General features: G+C 38.3%; 1 protein-coding gene and 1 long non-coding RNA gene across 2 annotated transcripts in view; one reads left to right on the top strand and one right to left on the bottom strand.

Annotated features, from left to right (window-relative positions):
- The window catches only part of LOC126416136 (protein cornichon), an 85,580-nt gene extending 83,844 nt beyond the window's left edge, over positions 1 to 1,736 (bottom strand). The window contains exons 1-3 of the mRNA XM_050083677.1: positions 1,481 to 1,736; positions 1,303 to 1,371; positions 1,108 to 1,220 (exon numbers count right to left, since the gene is read on the bottom strand). Coding sequence (XP_049939634.1) covers positions 1,108 to 1,220; positions 1,303 to 1,371; positions 1,481 to 1,561 — 263 coding nt within the window. The 5' untranslated portion in view covers positions 1,562 to 1,736. The remainder of the gene's footprint in view (positions 1 to 1,107; positions 1,221 to 1,302; positions 1,372 to 1,480) is intronic.
- A 342-nt stretch (positions 1,737 to 2,078) lies between these two features.
- Positions 2,079 to 12,669, top strand: LOC126416536 (uncharacterized). Its single transcript, XR_007575479.1, has 2 exons — positions 2,079 to 2,340; positions 12,352 to 12,669. It is a non-coding gene; the product is annotated as an uncharacterized LOC126416536 (long non-coding RNA).
- Positions 12,670 to 20,231: the final 7,562 nt, after the last annotated feature.

Genomic DNA, 20,231 nt, shown 5'->3' with positions numbered 1-20,231 from the left:
CTAGAATCTTAAAAACATGAGTAACCTGTAATTGTTGCTTGTTTCATTTGTTGTTCCTGCCTAACAATGACTCGTTCTATCCCTGAAAACTACCATTGTTTAACTTTCTGTTGCCTAATGGTTCCCAACAATTGCTGCAGCTTTATCTGAAACATGCTGTCTGCATCATCACTATTACTTGCTAAAGCGTGTTAAAAGAAACGTAACCAAACACATCTCTGTCAACTATTATTATACACAAATGCCTTGCAATAACAAGTTGAAATTTTGCCACATATTATATTATGGTCTACTTATTCAGTGTTTGAAATGTGGCTTGGATATCACTTGTCCATTTTGTGCTACCACACTTAGAAAATCCATATTTTTCAGGTAATTTTTCAAATTTTTGTACTTTCATGTGCATGTAACTCTGTTTGTGTGACTTATATGGGCAAGATGAGTTCTGCGTGTGTTTAGGCCACATTAAGCTTACCACAAAAAAAAATTTATACCCTTTTTGAGTGAATTATATTAGGCATACAGGGCACCTACAATATGTACCTTTTAACGTATTACATTTTTTAATCACATTTTGAAATTTTTTATTTTCCCTCCGTAATATGTTGTTGGTGTTTTGATTCACAGAGTAGGTTCTCTAAGTGGATGTTACTGGGTTGTAAAAATTTCAGTGGACTGTGTGGAACGGTTCCAAAGTTATTGAAGACCTGAAGTTGGGTCTGAACATAGGTTACCAGATGCGGGTTGCAATTTCCGGGTCACGCCACCTACTTTCACAAGCCATAATTCTGGAACTAATTGGCAGTGGAACTTAAAATTTTGTACGCGAGTGTTCCACACTTGGTAGTATTGGTGTGCTAAATTTCAGCCAAATCTGAGACTATCAGCTGGAACATTTTCTCAAATTGGTTGAATTGACATGGAATGACCCTATTCACAATCTTACGAACCTTCACCAAGTTGTTGCACTTGCTTTTGTCGTAAAGAAACTGAAGTGTCATACAAGACAGCTTGGTGCTACAGTAATAACATAGTTCCCACTGTCTTATTCAGTACACTTCAAGAATCGTGTCATACATAAGTATACATTTGATGAAAGCAGCTTACCTGTGAAAGTGATATGCAATGAGTGGAATATTCAGACACAGTGAAAACCATTCTCCAGCCGTGAGGAACAAAATATTAAAGAAAAGATGTACCAGGTATTCAGGTAAGACAAGCTGTAAAGAAACAAGACATTACTGCAGAGGCTCATGTTATTTTCAGGCAGCTAGGAGGCGTGGTTTGCCGAATACAGCTTACCGGATTCAAATTATTGCACTGATCGATGGGGTTTTTATAATCAGTCTTCAGTTCGTCGAAAGCTATAACCTAAAAAAATAAGTGAAATAAAGAAGGGACTTCCTTCTGAATAGTCCACCAAACGGACATAAGACTCACTAAGTCACTACTACGAAAAACGCATGTCACACAAACTTACATGAAATATAGCTGAGAATATTAAAAGAGCATCAATTATTAATGCAATAATGTATGTTAGAGCAGCATAGCTAAATGCCATTTCCGCAGCTTAAATGCCTACAACTGTATTTTCGAAATTTTGCACTGCACACCTTTTTTTATCTCCCTCTCTCTGTTTACTATCAAGGTATCGATATTGATACATCGATAGCGTACGGTGTACATTTCAGCAGTCCGCAATGCTTTATTGAATATTGCTGTGTAATCAAACATGGTATCTTCTCTAATGAACCTGTTTATAGTGCTTTGCTCTAAGCAAATGACCTACTACGGCTTATAGTTCGCCTAAACTTTTATCAGTGATAGATGTATAAGTCTGTTGAAATCTGATACTCGTTGTATTTACGGCAGATAAAATGTTATTCAAAGGCTTTCACTGCAAATTATTTTTCAGCTTTAAGTTTAAAACCTCCAGCTGGTGGCAGCAGTTCGTAATTATCCTGACAGTTTACAGAGCGTTTCGATGTTAAACATGATAAGAGACGAGTGTTTATTTTTCCCGACCTAAACTGCTTCCCATTCCAAAGATATTAGCTCGATATCGAAGTCAGCGATGATAGAATCAGCCAATCAAAACATTCTGTTTTGCGATAGTTGACAGGTGTAATGTGTAGGTAGATTTGTTTGGGATCACGAGGCTTAATTATAAATCGGATGTGTAGCATGTTGCGGTGTTTGCGGGTAGAGCTTTATTCACAAGCATAACTTGTGAAAAATATGTATTTTTTCCGCGGCAATAGTAAAGCAGAGAAAGGTCATGCCACATTTGTAGCGGCTGTCGACATACGCATGAGAACACACAGGCCTACAGCAGGACAGGTAAGGAAAGCATTAAATATAACATGACATACTATGATGTGTGTTAAGTTTCTGTAAGAATATGCTTACAATGTATCCGTTCCATTGTTGACTGGGACAGTGTGCGAAGGTTGATATGATTAGTATACTAGTTGGTTTCCTTTATGAAAATGCTTACCACATAGCCCATTTCTTTATTAAGATGTCGTGCACAAAGTTTAAAGGTTACAGATGCTGGAAATGGCAGGAATAAAAGGTGAAAATAAATGAGTTGGAGTGTATGGCAGGCAAGGAAACAGCTGTATTGTATTTGTATTGGTTTGTACTTTTGATGTAAGAAACTTCGACGTCGAACTATACTCCAGATCAATCTGTTACTAATATCGCAATCACAGACTCGTAACCGAGTTGCCCTCTTATCAACATAACCTAGACATCAGTGTACGCTATAGTCGGGTCAATCCATGTGAAGTGATCCAGTGACGGTTGAAGTTCAAAACAGTTTTTTAAAATAATTTATCTTCCACCTTTACTGGGTGGCGGGCATTTTTATTTGTAGGTGCGCGACGATTTTTCAGTCTGATGACATTAGCGAAAATTTTAATATGTCTGCACTGGGTTAAGTTTCATCATTGCAATTGACATAATTATTTTTAGATAAGTGTCCTCTACAGCGTTGTCTAGTACACAAAATACCCTAAACTCAAAAATAACCAGTCAAAATTATCTCGAAAGTTTGGGTTCCAAATTTTCAAAAACCCACTTTTTTAGGCCCAAAAATAACAAACAAGGAGTGATTTATGAGAGTCTATTTTTCCCTATAGTTAGATATCATACATACTAGCATAATACGGAGCAAGAACACTTAATAAATGTTTCCTTAATTTTTTAAATTTAAAGATCTTCATTCTTTGTAAAGATTGGGGTTAGGCTACCTATCTCAGGTGGGACTGAGTATTAAAAATACGATTTTTGCAGAGTTTCTACACTTATACGATAGCAACGTACTGTAAAAATTCCAATATTGATATCTGACTGTGAACAAAGATATGAATTTTTGAAAATGAGGAAATAATTCACATTACTCTACAACTGATCTTATGCCTGTTGCCTTTTTAAATGGTTTATTCTATCACTGTAATATAATTTAATTGTGACATATATTTAGTTAACAATATCACCCAATATTCATTCAGTTTATTTATTTGTAATAATGCAATATTAAACAATAGGAGCTTTCGATTTTGTTCTTTGATAATAAAAACGCCCATGTACATTTAGATTTATTGTCAGTAAAGTAAATTATTGCTGGGTGTGGCATTATTGTAGTCAGCCTGTTTATTTATATATATATATTTATTTGTTTGTTTTGATCCTCTGAATCATACATTGTACAGAAAGGCACATCATGATATAGGGCAGGTCATTTGATACATATTAGGCAGTTATAAGAAGAGGTACATGTCTATGAATCTATAAAATGATTACATATTTGTGTCACATGTGTAATGTACTTGTTGTTGTTGTGGTCTTCAGTCCTGAGACTGGTTTGATGCAGCTCTCGATGCTACTCTATCATGTGCAAGCTTCATCATCTCCCAGTACCTACTGCATCCTACATCCTTCTGTATCTGCTTGGTGCATTCATCTCTTGGTCTCCCTCTACGATTTTTACCCTCCACGCTGCCCTCCAATACCAAATTGGTGATCCCTTGATGCCTCAGAACATGTCCTACTAACCGATCCCTTATTCTAGTCAAGTTGTGCCGCAAACTTCTCTTCTCCCCAATCCTATTCAGTACTTCCTCATTAGTTATGTGATCTACCCATCTAATCTTCAGCATTCTTCTGTAGCACCACATTTCGAAAGCTTCTATTCTCTTCTTGTCCAAACTATTTATCGTCCATGTTTCACTCCCATACGTGGCTACACTCCATACAAATACTTTCAGAAACGACTTCCTGACTCTTAAATCTATACTTGATGTTAACAAATTTCTCTTCTTCAGAAATTCGTTTCTTGCCATTGCCAATCTACATTTTATATCCTCTCTACTTCGACCATCATCAGTTATTTTGGTCCCCAAATAGCAAAACTCCGTTACTACTTTAAGTGTCTCATTTCCTAATCTAATTCCCTCAGCATCACCCAACTTAATTCGACTACATTCCATTATCCTCGTTTTGCTTCTGTTGATGTTCATCTTATATCCTCCTTTCAAGACACTATCCATTCCGTTCAACTGCTCTTCCAAGTCCTTCGCTGTCTCTGACAGAATTACAATGTCATCGGCGAACCTTAAAGTTTTTATTTCTTCTCCATGGATTTTAATACCTACTCCGAATATTTCTTTTGATTCCTTCACTGCTTGCTCAATATAGAGATTGATTATCATCGGGGAGAGGCTACAACCCTGTCTCAATCCCTTCCCAACCACAGCTTCCCTTTGATGTCCCTCGACTCTTATAACTGCCATCTGGTTTCTGTACAACTTGTAAATAGCTTTTCGGTCCCTGTATTTTACCCCTGCCACCTTCAGAATTTGAAAGAGAGTATTCCAGTCAACATTGTCAAAAGCTTTCTCTAAGTCTACAAATGCTAGAAACGTACATATAGCTATGTTACATAGTCAATAGTTTGGGATCCTTTGTCTGATGTTTTTGTGGAGCAGTTGCTTAAAGCAGGTTCTTTTCAAGGAATTCCTGTATGCTATAGAGGCAGTGTCCAGTTTGGAGTGACCATAGTTTTACTTTAAAATCCTTCACTTGTGTAATGTTCTTCACTGCTATTGGGTGTAGTTTTATTCCCAAGCTTTCAAAATGTGGTGCTACAGAAGAATGCTGAAGATTAGACGGGTAGATCACATAACTAATGAGGAGGTGTTGAATAGGATTGGGGAGAAGAGAAGTTTGTGGCACAACGTGACTAGAAGAAGGGATCAGTTGGTAGGACATGTTCTGAGGCATCAAGGGATCACCAATTTAGTATTGGAGGGCAGCGTGGAGGGTAAAAATCGTAGAGGGAGACCAAGAGATGAATACACCAAGCAGATTCAGAAGGATGTAGGCTGCAGTAGGTACTGGGAGATGAAGAAGCTTGCACAGGATAGAGTAGCATGGAGAGCTGCATCAAACCAGTCTCAGGACTGAAGACCACAACAACAACATCATTTGACACCTTTGCTGTATAGTTTTGTTGAATGGGGAATTAGCCCTAGAGAGTTCTTTGACCTTGTATCATGTTGGTGCCAGTCTGAGTTTATATCTAAGTTGCTTTTACACAAAAAAAAAAAAAAAAAAAAAAACGTAGGTCTAGTATCTGGGTGCATATATGATCCGGGAAGAACCCGGGAATTTTTCATTGTTTTAGTTTTCAGTTAGGCCTAAGTTTTTGTAATTTTGAAGGTAAGAACCAATACTCCAACAAAGGATATTACCATATCCCGCTACTGCTGAATAATACTTCAACAATATAACATAAATGAGAGAAAAAAAAAACTAAAATAACTTAAACTGCAAAGGAAACGCAGCATATACAACAACACACAGTGCTCATGCAAGCATCTGCCAACAGCAAAGTGTGTCAAAGGCTTTGGGAAAACTGTGCAATGCTTCATAACAACAAATTGCCTCTAATGAACGTGTCGTCACAACTGTTTACATTATATTAGTTTTAGCAGTTACGAGCGGGCTCATGCGCATCCACAGTTGAGTTGCGTTTGAGCAGTAGATTCTCCTGCTTCTGGCTACAGGAATGTGGTTGTTGGCTGTGCAAGCAGCTAGATGCTACCGGGAAAAGGGGGCCGCCAACCTCGTTTTCTTGAGGGGGGGGGGGGGAAACTTGTTTCACAAAGCGCCTAGCATCCAGTGCATGTTTATCTTATTGATCACTCATATGAGTTTGAAACGCATTCCTGTTGGTTTTTGAACGTGGCTGAACACATTTCAAGTTTATTTACGAATGAATCATAAGTTGATTTTTGAATGTGTGCGTAATGTACGCAATGTCTCTGTCAGGAGGATCCTCGTTGCATCAAGAAATAAACTTTCCACAGGCAAAAGAGGCTGGGGCTATACAAGCTGAGCGGAGCATAGCCGAATGGATGAATGCTAATTGCTGTCTTATTATGTGGTTGATTGGGTTTGCTAATGATCAGCGTTGTTATAATTACTAGTCAAATCCATGGATTCAGAGTACCAGAATGGAAATAAATGACTAACGGGAATAACAGGTGTGAAAGGATAAAATGTATTATCTTCTCGGTGTTTCCAAGAAAATAAAATTTTGAGAGAGAATTTTTGGCCAGATCGCTACACTAGTAAGGAACAGTTGCACAGTTCCCGGCTAGCAGCCACTGAAGTTCTATTCTGGAAATAATGCGGAAAACATGTTGTACGAACACGTAACAACTCCTAACCAGAGAATAATCGTGGGATAACTAAACCTGTAATTTTGGCAAGGTTAGTTAAGTTAATCGGTGAACAAATTTTGACAATGGCACAAACAGCTACAGAATTGGTGATGACAAGATTGTTCGTTAGGGCGAGGAAGGAGAAAAAACGGGGGCATCACACAAATTATGGAAGAATAAAACGATACCAAGTTTATATAAAAATTTCGTAATACTACTTTTCGATCTCATGCTTGAGGAGCTGGTGCGTATGAATGTAATGTGAAACTATTTCCTAACAAAGCTTTTTGCTTGTATTAGGCCTAATAGGCATTTGATATTGGTACTTCGTGAATTATATTCTGTCGTGTTATAAAATGATCATTTGTGCCAAAACAGTCTCGTTTATTTCGTTGGTGTTAAAAAATTGCTGCAGTATTAGAAAGGCCTATTTTGTTTTGTCTAGCAGAGTGGCAGATCGAGAAACCACACCACTCTTGGGTATTATTTGTATTAACAGCTTTTTCAGTATTAGATAACTGAGCAATTGATATGGCATTTCTATTTTTCAGAAATGAATTTAGTCTGTCTGCCATAGTATATTCAAATATTTTGCTGAACACTGAGAGTACTGCTATTGACCTGTAATTGCTGATATCATCTTTACTTCCTCTTTTATGAATGGGTATGACTTCTGTGGTCTTGAATTTATTAGGAAATATGCCGTTTATGAATGAAGAGTTTATTGTGTGGGGCAGTGTTCACGTATGAGGTTGTTGCAGTTATGGAGAAGAAAGCAGCGGATCTGGTCTTGTCCTGCACATGATTTTTTGTTAATTTTTGTATGAATAATTTTTCCTATTTCTGCCTCTGTTGTTGGTAATAAGAATAGCATGTCAGTGCAGTTGTTTTGTTCTAAGTTTGGGAGGTGAGTATTTTTAAGGTGGTCTATGAGACTTTCAACATTTTAATAAAATATGAGTTAAATTCATCTATTTATTTTTTGTTTGTGACTGATTTCCCATTTATTTTTAGGTTCATATTACTTTTCAGCTGTTGATTTCTGCCACTGTGTGTATTAATGATTTTCCACTTGCATTTACTTTTGGTAACTGATAATTTGAGAGGTTATCATTTTGAAGTTTTTTGGCTGCATTAACTACATTTCTAAAGAATTTTTTATATTTGGTAAAGTAATTCTCAAATTCTTCAGTATTGTCTTGCTGAGATTGAAGAGTTCCCTTTTTCTTTTTGCTGAGGTGATAATACCAGGGGTCACACACTTGGGGGATTTACTGTTATTGGAAATATGTTTTGTTTTTAAGGGAAGTGGTAGTTGAAACAATAACTAAAAGTATTTAGAAAAGTCTCAGATTTGTCAACAACATTTTGAGACTGATATATATCCTGCCAGTTTTCTGTTTGCTTGTGGGACAGAAAGGTGTGGATATTGCTTTGACAGAAATTTCTAGTTTGTGTTGTAAACATTTTTTGAGGGAGGCTTGCTTACTGGTGTCGTATAATTAGGGCATTGTGGTCAGCGAATCCTAGCTTTACAGAGCATGCTGTGCAGTCTGTGTCAGTAGCTATTTGGTCGCGACAAGATTCACTGTGGTTCGTTATTCTGGTTGGGGATTTAACCTTTAGTTCCAGATTGTAGAGATTCATAAAGTTTTTGAAGTTTACATGGTCGCTATCTTCTACTAGGAAATCTGTGTTAAAATCGCCACAGATTACAATTCTGTAGGATATCCGTTTTATTAGTTTTCTAATACTATGGCCAAGTTCTTATAGAAACAGCTTAGGTTGCCTGAGGGTGATACATATACTGATATTAAGTAAATACAGTGTTCATTGAGTTCTATACCTGATAATTCTGTGTCTTTTTCAGTAGCTTTTTCCTCTTCAGTCCTGTCCATAAAAAATTGATGAATCTGGGAGGAGGAGGAACAGTTCTTCTGTTGATCACCGTTTTCTCTGCTGTAGGTGTCATCGTGTTTATCGCTGCTGGTGAGACTGGCGAAAGGTTGACTGATTTGGTTGCTGAAACTTCCTGGCAGATTAAAACTGTGTGCCCGACCGAGGCTCGAACTCGGGACCTTTGCCTTTCTTTCAGGAGTGCTAGTTCTGCAAGGTTCGCAGAAGAGCTTCTGTAAAGTTTGGAAGGTAGGAGACGAGATACTGGCAGAAGTAAAGCTGTGAGTACCGGGCGTGAGTCGTGCTTCGGTAGCTCATATGGTAGAGCACTTGCCCGCGAAAGGCAAAGGTCCCGAGTTCGAGTCTCGGTCCGGCACACGGTTAATCTCCCAGGAAGTTTCATATCAGCGCACACACTGCTGCAGAGAGAAAATCTCATTCTGGTTGAACATTTGTCGTGGTTTTGTTATGTGAGAGTTAAACAGCTTCACAAGTGAAACATAATATGATTCCTGGAAATTCCCTGTGCCCAAATTGTTACTCAAAACTATTTGTTGTGAATCCAGAACCAGAATCATGTAACCTTGTTAATGACATTTATATTCCTAATGAGGAAGCTGTTAGCATATTGGATTTTGCTTGTTCTAAGTTGACGTATCTCCTGCTTCAAAAGTAATTAAAATTAAGTATCAGAAAAAGAAGACGCTATTGAAAATAAGGTACAACAAATTTCAGACAAAATTAGAAAAGACTTGTAATCATTCTTTAATAACACAGATACCAACATTATTTCTACAGAAGAAGAAAACTCACCACCCGCATCATCTGACACTGAATATTTGAGCTTAATCGAGAAACTAAATGTTCAGTGACATATAAAGAGAGAAAAGTTAAAATTTTGAGTTTGTTCCCTGACTCATGGTCAAGAGAAAAAAATATTTCAGGAATTCTATGTTTCTCATCGTTTGGTTAAACTAACCCAAAAATTAGTGAAAGAGCACGGCATTCTTCCAGTTTCAGGAATGAAGAAAGGAGTAGGTATGAGTGAAGAAACAATTAAAAAATCCAGCGGTTTTTTGATGATGAAAACAGTAGAATGTGCACAGGTTGCAAAGATATCAAAAGAGTTGTTATAAATGGATTTAAAATAACAAAGCAGAAACGGCTAGTGCTGTCAAATTTAAATGAACTTTATGTAGCTTTGAAAAATTCTCATCTGGAATGCAAAATTAGGTCAAAATTTTGTGACCTCAGTCCTAAGTGGTGTATTTTGGCTGGATCCTCAGGGACACACTTCGTATGTGTTTGTCTATATCATCAAAATGTCAGACTGATGATTGCATGTGCAAAACTCTGTGATCTTAACTACAAAGAGTTACTAGATTTAATGGTCTGTGAGACTAATAGTTATGACTGCATGATGAGATTGTGTAATAAATGCCCTGGTAAGGAAACTGTTATTGAATTGTTTCACGAATATGATGAGGAAATGCCAGACAGTATTACCTTCAAACAATGTGTCACAATTGAAATGATAAATGTTTTTAAATCTCAGGAAGAGTATTTGGAGTTTCTCAAATCCAAAGTAAGTTTTTGGAGAACAAAAAAGCACAACTTCATGAAGCTGAATGCATAGCGCCAGCTGATTTTGCAGAAAATTTTACATTTGTGATTCAGGATTAAATACAAGGGTACCACTGGGTCGGTGACCAGGGAATAGTGCATCCATTTATTCTCAACTTTTAAAATGAGAAAACTGAAGTTTGCAGTTCAACTTTCATTCTAAGCAATTACTTGGAGCTCAACACTTTGGCTGTACATGTGTTTCAAAAGTATGTAATAAATTACATAAAAGAAAATTTTCCCAAGGTTGAGAAGCTGATATACTTTTCATATGGAAGTGGTGGTCAGTATAAGAACAAAAAGAATTTTCAAATCTGTGCAACCACAAAGTAGACTGTGGGTTGGAGGCTGAATGGCACTTTTTTTTTGCATCTTGCAAGGTAAAAATGCATGTGATGGAGCAGGAGGTACAACAAAATGTGAAGTAAGTAAATTCAGCCCACAAAGACCAACCAAAGACCAAATTCTCACAGTACAGGACATGTATGTCTTCTGTGAGGATAATATTGAAGGCAATACCAATTTTCTGATCAAGAAAGAAGTGGTTCTGCATATGAAAACAACACTTCAAACCAGATTTGAAAACTGTATAGCAATGAAAGGAACAAGGCATTTCCACAAATTCCTTGGCATTGCAGGAAACTTAGTTTGATGCTATGTAACATCAAAAAACTGAAATTTATGAGGATCATTGTGTCAGTAAAATTACATCTCTGTCTTTAATGTTGAATGACATAGTTGCGTGTGTGTATGATCGACAAGTTAAAAGAATAAGTTTGGAAAACAATGTTTTTGTGCATTTTTACCACCCTGCTGGCCCAAGAACATCATTCAAGAAATCTACTAGTGACAAATAATTGATTATATCCCGCCAGTATCACACATGAATAAGCAACAGCCATATGATGAGTTGTAGAGTAATGTGGATTTTCTCATTTTCAAAAATTCATATCTTTGTTGACAGTCAGATATCGTTGTTGAAATTTTTACAGTACATTGCTATTATATACGTGTACAAACTGTGCAAAAATCATATTTTTATATTCAGTCCCACCTGAGATAACTAACGCCAAACTTTACAAAATTTTTCAAATTTCAAAAATTCATAAAAAATAAGGAAACATTTGTAAGTGTTCTTACTCCATATGAGGCTAGTAGTGTATGATATCTAACGATACAAAAAAAATAGACACTCATAAATCACTCCTAGTTTACTATTTTTGGGCCTAAAAAGTCGATTTTTGAAAATTTGGATACCAAACTTTGGAGGTAATTTTGACTTATTTTTGAATTTAGGGTATTTTGCGTGCTAGACAAAGTTGTAGGGGACACTTTTATAAAAACAATCATGTTAATTGCAATGTTGTAACGTAACCCACTGCAGAGATATTCATATTTTTGCTAACGTCTCTAAACTGAAACATCGTTGTGCGCTTGCAAATGACAATGGCCACCATTCAGTAAAGGTGAAAGGTAATTTTTTAAAATTGTTTTGAATTTCTCAATTATAGGGCAATCACATATAAAATATTTCAAAATGGTCAAGCAACCAACCAACTTAATTTTTATTGAACCACTTCATTTGGACTGACCCATCAAGTAAACATGTTTTTTAATGTTAATTCAGATACATTACGATATTGCTGAGTGTACACTGATACCAAGCCTACTGTCTTTATTGCATGAAACAACAAGTTTATCATCAGTCATAGTTTATTTACATTCACAATGCATTTCAGAGGTTTAAACCGTCATCTGTTAGTATGATGCGTGTGTTTTGGGGTAACTTGTGGCACTGCCTCCAGTGTTCACAGGTTCCTTTCTCTGTCTTTACAACGTATGGTAGTTTACATGTGCCTTTGACCGTTTGGGGCAGTGCCACAGGTAACCTCAAATTCGTAACAATGCGCGCGCACACACAAACATCGTACTAACACGTGTAAATTCACCAAATGATGGAGATTCAATGTTCAAAATGTGTTGTGGATGTAAATGTGGTGTTCCATTTCATGTCAGTAAGTCATGGTAAAGTCAAACCTAAAATATTCCACTGTCTTTAACAAGAACATTTTTGCTGTTGTTTCTGTTTTGTGTGTTTCAGATATATTGCATATGCAGCTTCTTCCAGAAGAGAGACTGATAATGACATTTCGTGAATGAAGTCAATTGCAGATGGTTTTTGTAATTATTGAAATTGTGCTATTCAACATGTGCTCTTGTGCTTGTCATACGTGTTCAGTGCATTGGACACAAATCAAATTTTGGACTTCCTAAATCACTAAAACACTGTAATGGTAACATCGAGGCCTTGGTGAGTTTGTTCAGTCTGACAGGATATTATTTTCTAATCAGTTTTTATGCAGATGTTGATATGTAAACATAATTTTGTACAGAGACAAATAAAAAAGGTTAATTAAATTTTCTATGGTTTTATTTATTTAGTGTACAGATGATTACACTGTTTCCTTTCTTTATAAGGAGTAGTAATGAAATGCTCTTCACATAGTTTATCCATTTTTCTAATCCCAGGGGTATTTTTGAGCCTTACTTTGGTAATGTTTGTGTAAGTTAAATTTAAGAACTTCTGTGCTTGTCGAATTCTTTTGTAAATTTGCAGTCCATCCTTGTATAATGATTTTTCGTACTGAAAAAGTAGTACATAGGTACTCAGGCTAGAGTTTTCTTAAAAGGATTATTATGGTATGAAGCACACTGGACCCGCATTTGAGAGGATTATGGTTCAATCCCGCATCTGACCATCCAGATTTACGTTTTCTGCGATTTTCCTAAATTGCTCCAGGCAAATGCCGAAATGGTTCCTTTGAAAGAGCACGGCCGACTTCCTTCCCCGTCCTTCCCTAATCTGATGAGACCGATGACCTCGCTGTCTGGTCTCTTCTCCCAAACAACCCAACCTATAAAAACTCCTGAAAAATTGTTTTTGTGTGTTTCAGAGAATGAGAAGATATGTAAAAATTGGTTGCACTGTACCGACAATGACAGAGTTCCATTACTTGATTAATAATATTTGCACTCTGAAGTTAACATTAATTGACCTCATATATGAGCTTTCCTACTGTTATGAAGATGGATAGTGCCAGTTGATGAAATTAAATTCTTAATAAAGATCATCATTACACCCACTTACACACCATTGATAGATCAGTTGGTAGAGCAGGGGATTGACGAGTATTGAGAGGTGAACTCCATAGGTGACTGGTTCGAATACAGTCAGCAACAATATTTTAACTTATTTGTAAAATAAATTGACAGTCCTTTCATATGAAAACGAAATCACAGAATTTTACTGCGCCAATTAGGATATAGAAAATAGAGTAATTATTGTGTCTTCCTTGGTGTATACATGTGCAATAGATGTTCACACACAAGATATTTTCTAGTTAGTGTGACCACACACTTTACCGTATTAAAAACAGTAATCTTTGTACTCTCCAACTAGGATCCTTTTTGTTTAAACTTTTGAAGTTTCATCATCTTACGTAAGATGAAGTTAAGTCTGCTTCAGTCATTGACAGTTTACACTCACAGCCCTTATTTTTGCGTTACCTGCATGCTGTACATGCTTTTTCTCTCTCCACATACAAACCCTTACCATCCTAAATCTCTTAGGTAATTAAAGATTTTGCCTGAAATTTAGCAACTTCACTAATATGAAGCCATCACAAAACTGTATGAGGTTAAAGTAAAGCATGGTTTCCATATATTTTGTTAATTTAATAAAACATGTCGTAGATGTGTATCTGCAGTAGTTTTCCAGAACATCCAGAGAAGTGAAGAAGTAATTTCATAAAATTTTTGGTTTATTAACTACTAGGCCCAATTTGTTTTTTAAATTCCAGACAATTGCACAAAGTTTTCAACCGGAGTTGTAGAGAATTTAATTTTGGAAAAAATGATGGTAATAACGTTAACTGAAACTGTATGAATGTCTCAGATAATCTGCTTTTATTAATTCCATAGCACATGTGAATTCATGTTAAACCAGAAAAAAAGAAAGCTCAGTGTTAAGGAAGTTGTACAGAGTACATAAAATTTCAAAATAAAAACCATATTGGCATATTCCTTTGTCATAAATTTAAAAGGCATCCCCATTTCATAAATAATCTATTAACTAAGTAAGTAATCAAGTGATTTAACGTAAATACACTGTTGTTATGTTCTTTCACTGAACAATACGTAAAACTTAATTCATCTCAAGGTTAGGAAATTACAAACAGCTGACTAATGGTTGCCAACAATATTCTTAATGGAAAGTAAACAAATGTACTTGTATAATAACCTTTGCTTTTCTGGATGTTCTGAAAAACTACTGCAGATACACGTCTGGGACACATTTTATTGCATTCATCACACCAGTAACAACAAAATAAATGGAAATCATGCTTTACTTTAACATCGTACAGTTTTGCGATGGCTTCATAGTAGGAAAGTTGCTAAATTTCAGGCAAAATCTATTATTAGCCATAACTAAACATTTGTGGAACTATGTTTATATCAATTTTTTCCTTTAGTTTTACCTGTAGAATAACATAATAAAATACTTGCATATCTTCATGAATCACCCTGTATACGAGGTGCATTCAAGTTCTAAGGCCTCCGATTTTTTTCTAACTAACTACTCACCCAAAATCGATGAAGCTGGCGTTACTTCTCGACGTAATCGCCCTGCAGATGTACTCATTTTTCACAACGCTTACGCCATGATTCCATGGCAGCGGCGAAGGCTTCTTTAGGAGTCTGTTTTGACCATTGGAAAATCGCTGAGGCAATAGCAACACAGCTGGTGAATGTGTGGGCATGGGGAGTGTCTTTCATTGTTGGAAAAAGCCAAAAGTCACTAGGAGCCAGGTCAGGTGATTAGGGAGCATGAGGAATCACTTCAAAGTTGTCATCATGAAGAAACTGTTGCGTAACGTTAGCTCGATGTGCAGGTGCGTTGTCTTGGTGAAACAGCACACGCACAGCCCTTCCCAGACGTTTTTGTTGCAGTGCAGGAAGGAATTTGTTCTTCAGAACATTTTCGTAGGATGCACCTGTTACCATAGTGCCCTTTGGAACGCAATGGGTAGGGATTACGCCCTCGCTGTCCCAGAACATGGACACCATCATTTTTTCAGCACTGGCGGTTACCCGAAATTTTTTTGGTGGCAGTGAATCTGTGTGCTTCCATTGAGCTGACTGGCGCTTTGTTTCTGGATTGAAAAATGGCATCCACATCTCATCCATTGTCACAACCGACGAAAAGAAAGTCCCATTCATGCTATCGTTGCACATCAACATTGCTTGGCAACATGCCACATGGGCAGCCATGTGGTCGTCCGTCAGCATTCGTGGCACCCACCTGGATGACACTTTTCGCATTTTCAGGTCGTCATGCAGGATTGTGTGCACAGAACCCACAGAAATGCCAACTCTGGAAGCGATCTGTTCAACAGTCATTCGGCGATCCCCCAAAACAATTCTCTCCACTTTCTCGATCATGTCGTCAGACCGGCTTGTACGAGCCCGAGGTTGTTTCGGTTTGTTGTCACACAATGTTCTGTCTTCATTAAACTGTCGCACCCATGAACGCACTTTCGACACATCCATAACTCCATCACCACATGTCTCCTTCAACTGTCGATGAATTTCAATTTGTTTCACACCACACAAATTCAGGAAACGAATGATTGCACGCTGTTCAAGTAAGGAAAACATCGCCATTTTAAGTATTTAAAACAGTTCTCATTCTCGCCGCTAGCAGTAAATTTCCATCTGCCGTACGGTGCTGCCATCTCTGGGACGTATTGACAATGAACGCGGCCTCATTTTAAAACAATGCGCATGTTTCTATCTCTTTCCAGTCCGCAGAAAAAAAATCGGAGGCCTTAGAACTTGAATGCACCTCGTAGATACAAGATACAGACCCTTTTCCAGAAGTTACACAATACCTTAGTTTTGAATGGGCTTAAATGATGTAGCAAGGAGCAGGAAAAAGAATGAGTGTCCTTGCACTTATCGCCACTGTAGGTCATGGAGCATAAATGCATCAATTTTCTTATGGTTTCCACTATCAGTGTACACAAAAATTCCTTTCTATTGTTACTTAACCCTCCAGCAGGCGCGTCAACTTTCATAACGCCATTAGTCGGCTGTATCTCGTGGATACATGCAACGATTTTTGTGGTTTTTTGTTTGTTTACAGGTTCTTTTTTTTGTTTTTGTTTTAAATTGCAGTTACCTTTATTGTTACAGATTTTACAAATACAGAAGTGAACACCAGGCTCATTACACTTTCTAATTGACAGAAATGTTTGACATTTTGTAATGGAGAAGTACATGAAATTCTTTTAAAAATTGATTTTATTATAGATACAAATAAATTATTGAACTAATCAAAGCATGTGTCTTTTTACTGATTGCCCTCTACAGAAAGACATTGTTCACAAATTATTTTTACATGCTTTTGCAAACAAAGATGTGTACCGCGTTTTTCACATGTATACTTGCTGAGACAAGTCTTTTTTGTCTCCCTGTAGCATGACTGGCACCTTTTTCTTTTCTTGTTTTCTGATTCCAAGGATTGTTCAGCGTTTTCTTGCTCTTTTCCTTTAGGTTTGTACTTTACTAGCATTGACTTTATATCATCAGGTAGAGTCATAATAAGAGCTCTTCTTTTGAGATGATCTTGCAGTAGAGTCAGAGCCAAAGTTTTGAGGTGCTCGTGCCGATTTGAGTATTTATTCTTGTTGCACAAGAAAATTACTCTTGAGTTGATGCCTGCAATGTTCAACAGGTGGGAAGAAATCACTATAGGCCATCTTCTTGTTGACCTAGCTACAATGTAGGTTGCACAGAGTTTGTCAACTACTACAACTCCAGATTTGGTGTCATTATAGTGAAGAATAATTGCTGGTTTTTTTCTCTAAACCTTCCAAAACCTCACTTGACGATACATGCATACTCTAAAGGAGGATTACAGTTTTCCCTTTTTTCGGGACATACGACACAAGGGTTTCATTCTTGCTGTAGCCAAATACGCTATCATATTGCTGTCTACTTTTTGGTGCTACGAAATTCGATGGCAGTTCCTTCTTGTTTTTTCTAATTGTGCCTACAAACGACAGTCTCCTTTCATGCAGTTCTCATACTAACTCCAAACCAGTGAACCAGTTATTTGCTGTAATGTTTCTACACGCCCCATATATTGGTTCGGCAAGTCTCAGAACTACTTCTTTGGCAGAGTTGTTATTCTGAAAGGGTCCTTCTGGTTGTAATCCACAATATATTTCCATGTTGTAAGTATAATAAAGCTTGGCATCACATAGGCAGAAAATTTTGATGCCATATTTAGATGGTTTGGATGGTATGAACTGGCAAAATCCACACCGGCGTCGAAATGCTGGTAGCTGCTCATCAACTGACGTTCTGACCGAGGGAGTAATGTGTCTTGCAGTTATTCAAACACATGGCGAACATTTCCCTCACGGCTGCTAATTTGTCTGTATTGCGCTGTTCTTGTCTTGTGGCCCCATCATCAAAACGAACACATCTTATTAGGAACAGGAAACGTTTTTCGGACATGGTCGTTCTAAAAATATTCAGATCAAGGTCATCTGCTGTCCAGAAGTCATGAACATTCTGTCGCCCACCACGGAACACACCAGCAAGATATAACAAGCCAAGAAAGGCTTTTATTTCTATTGCGTCTGTGTCCTTGCAGTCACTCTCGCGAGCAAAGTTTCCTTTTAGATCAGCTATACGCCTGTTAGTGTTGACCACAATTAGATCTAGGATATCATTACTGATGAATAGACTCCAGCAGTCAATTTCAGTTACCATTTTCTTTGCGCCTCCAACTACCCCAGGCAGTTTGGTTAGTATATTATGAGGCCGTGTCTGTGTTGCTTTCCAAGGCACTTTCCTCCATTTAGTTCCATCCTTACCTAAAATAAAAAATAAGTACATTACACCATTATAGATATTGTTATTATTACATCTGAAAGCATATTTATTGTCTTTTCTATTCACCAAAATAGTAATGTTCATCAGTTTCCTGCACTTCATTATTTTCTTCTTCATCAAATTCATGATCTGTGTCTGAGTCTACAGATCGTGTTTCGAGTATATCTTCGGTTTCTGAATCAGTTTCTGCAAGATCATCTTCATCTTCAATGGATACCTCATCGTCGAGAAGAAGGCGATGTACTACTTCCAAATCTTTAGGATTTTCTAGATCATATCGTTTACTCATTTTGAAAGAGAGTACACGTAGCCACAACGAAACGTTGCTTCGTTTAGAAGACAACAACGCAACTGCTGACTTGCGTACGCTGCAGTCATTAGCGGCGACAAACCGTTACCTGAGTAGGCGCGCTGTATCAGAGATACAGGCAGTACACCTTCCCACACATGACTCATTTATGACCTTGTCAGTATCGGAGTAAGACTGAAATTCCTGTGAAGCAATAAGAAAGGTATGACACAAGATGTCGTGGGCCAGCAAACCATTACCACTGTTCATTGCGGTAATATTAGAGAAAAAGTAGGCCATGTATCTCACAGATACATGCGCGACTGTCGGAGGGTTAAAAGTTATAAAGGCATTTTTCCATCACTAAACAGCTAAAGTATGTAAAAACCTAGTAACTTTGGCTAATACTCGTGTAACAAATGTATAGCTTCATCTTAACTCATGCCTGTGATGTCAACAGAGCTACAGCCAAAGAATGGCTTTCAAAATAACTTAGAATATTTGTAATCAAAGATTTCATAGCTTCATTGGTGGTTAGAGTTCTACATAGCTGCTCTTTCATGATATATTGTGACCTTAGATATTAGGGCAATGAGGAATAGTGACCCTTAACTGTTAAATGTCTCCTTTGTTATAAATGGAACAACTATTGTGGATTTAAAGGCATCAGGAAGTTTTCTGGCTTGAAACACGCAGTTTATAACATAAATCAGAGGAGACACTAATATAAATTATACACTCCTGGAAATGGAAAAAAGAACACATTGACACCGGTGTGTCAGACCCACCATACTTGCTCCGGACACTGCGAGAGGGCTGTACAAGCAATGATCACACGCACGGCACAGCGGACACACCAGGAACCGCGGTGTTGGCCGTCGAATGGCGCTAGCTGCGCAGCATTTGTGCACCGCCGCCGTCAGTGTCAGCCAGTTTGCCGTGGCATACGGAGCTCCATCGCAGTCTTTAACACTGGTAGCATGCCGCGACAGCGTGGACGTGAACCGTATGTGCAGTTGACGGACTTTGAGCGAGGGCGTATAGTGGGCATGCGGGAGGCCGGGTGGACGTACCGCCGAATTGCTCAACACGTGGGGCGTGAGGTCTCCACAGTACATCGATGTTGTCGCCAGTGGTCGGCGGAAGGTGCACGTGCCCGTCGACCTGGGACCGGACCGCAGCGACGCACGGATGCACGCCAAGACCGTAGGATCCTACGCAGTGCCGTAGGGGACCGCACCGCCACTTCCCAGCAAATTAGGGACACTGTTGCTCCTGGGGTATCGGCGAGGACCATTCGCAACCGTCTCCATGAAGCTGGGCTACGGTCCTGCACACCGTTAGGCCGTCTTTCGCTCACGCCCCAACATCGTGCAGCCCGCCTCCAGTGGTGTCGCGACAGGCGTGAATGGAGGGACGAATGGAGACGTGTCGTCTTCAGCGATGAGAGTCGCTTCTGCCTTGGTGCCAGTGATGGTCGTATGCGTGTTTGGCGCCGTGCAGGTGAGCGCCACAATCAGGACTGCATACGACCGAGGCACACAGGGCCAACACCCGGCATCATGGTGTGGGGAGCGATCTCCTACACTGGCCGTACACCACTGGTGATCGTCGAGGGGACACTGAATAGTGCACGGTACATCCAAACCGTCATCGAACCCATCGTTCTACCATTCCTAGACCGGCAATGGAACTTGCTGTTCCAACAGGACAATGCACGTCCGCAT

Source organism: Schistocerca serialis, chromosome 8 (genome assembly GCF_023864345.2).
Source record: "Schistocerca serialis cubense isolate TAMUIC-IGC-003099 chromosome 8, iqSchSeri2.2, whole genome shotgun sequence".
In the NCBI taxonomy this organism is placed as follows: domain Eukaryota; kingdom Metazoa; phylum Arthropoda; class Insecta; order Orthoptera; family Acrididae; genus Schistocerca; species Schistocerca serialis.
This window is presented reverse-complemented; position numbering and strand designations above follow the sequence as displayed.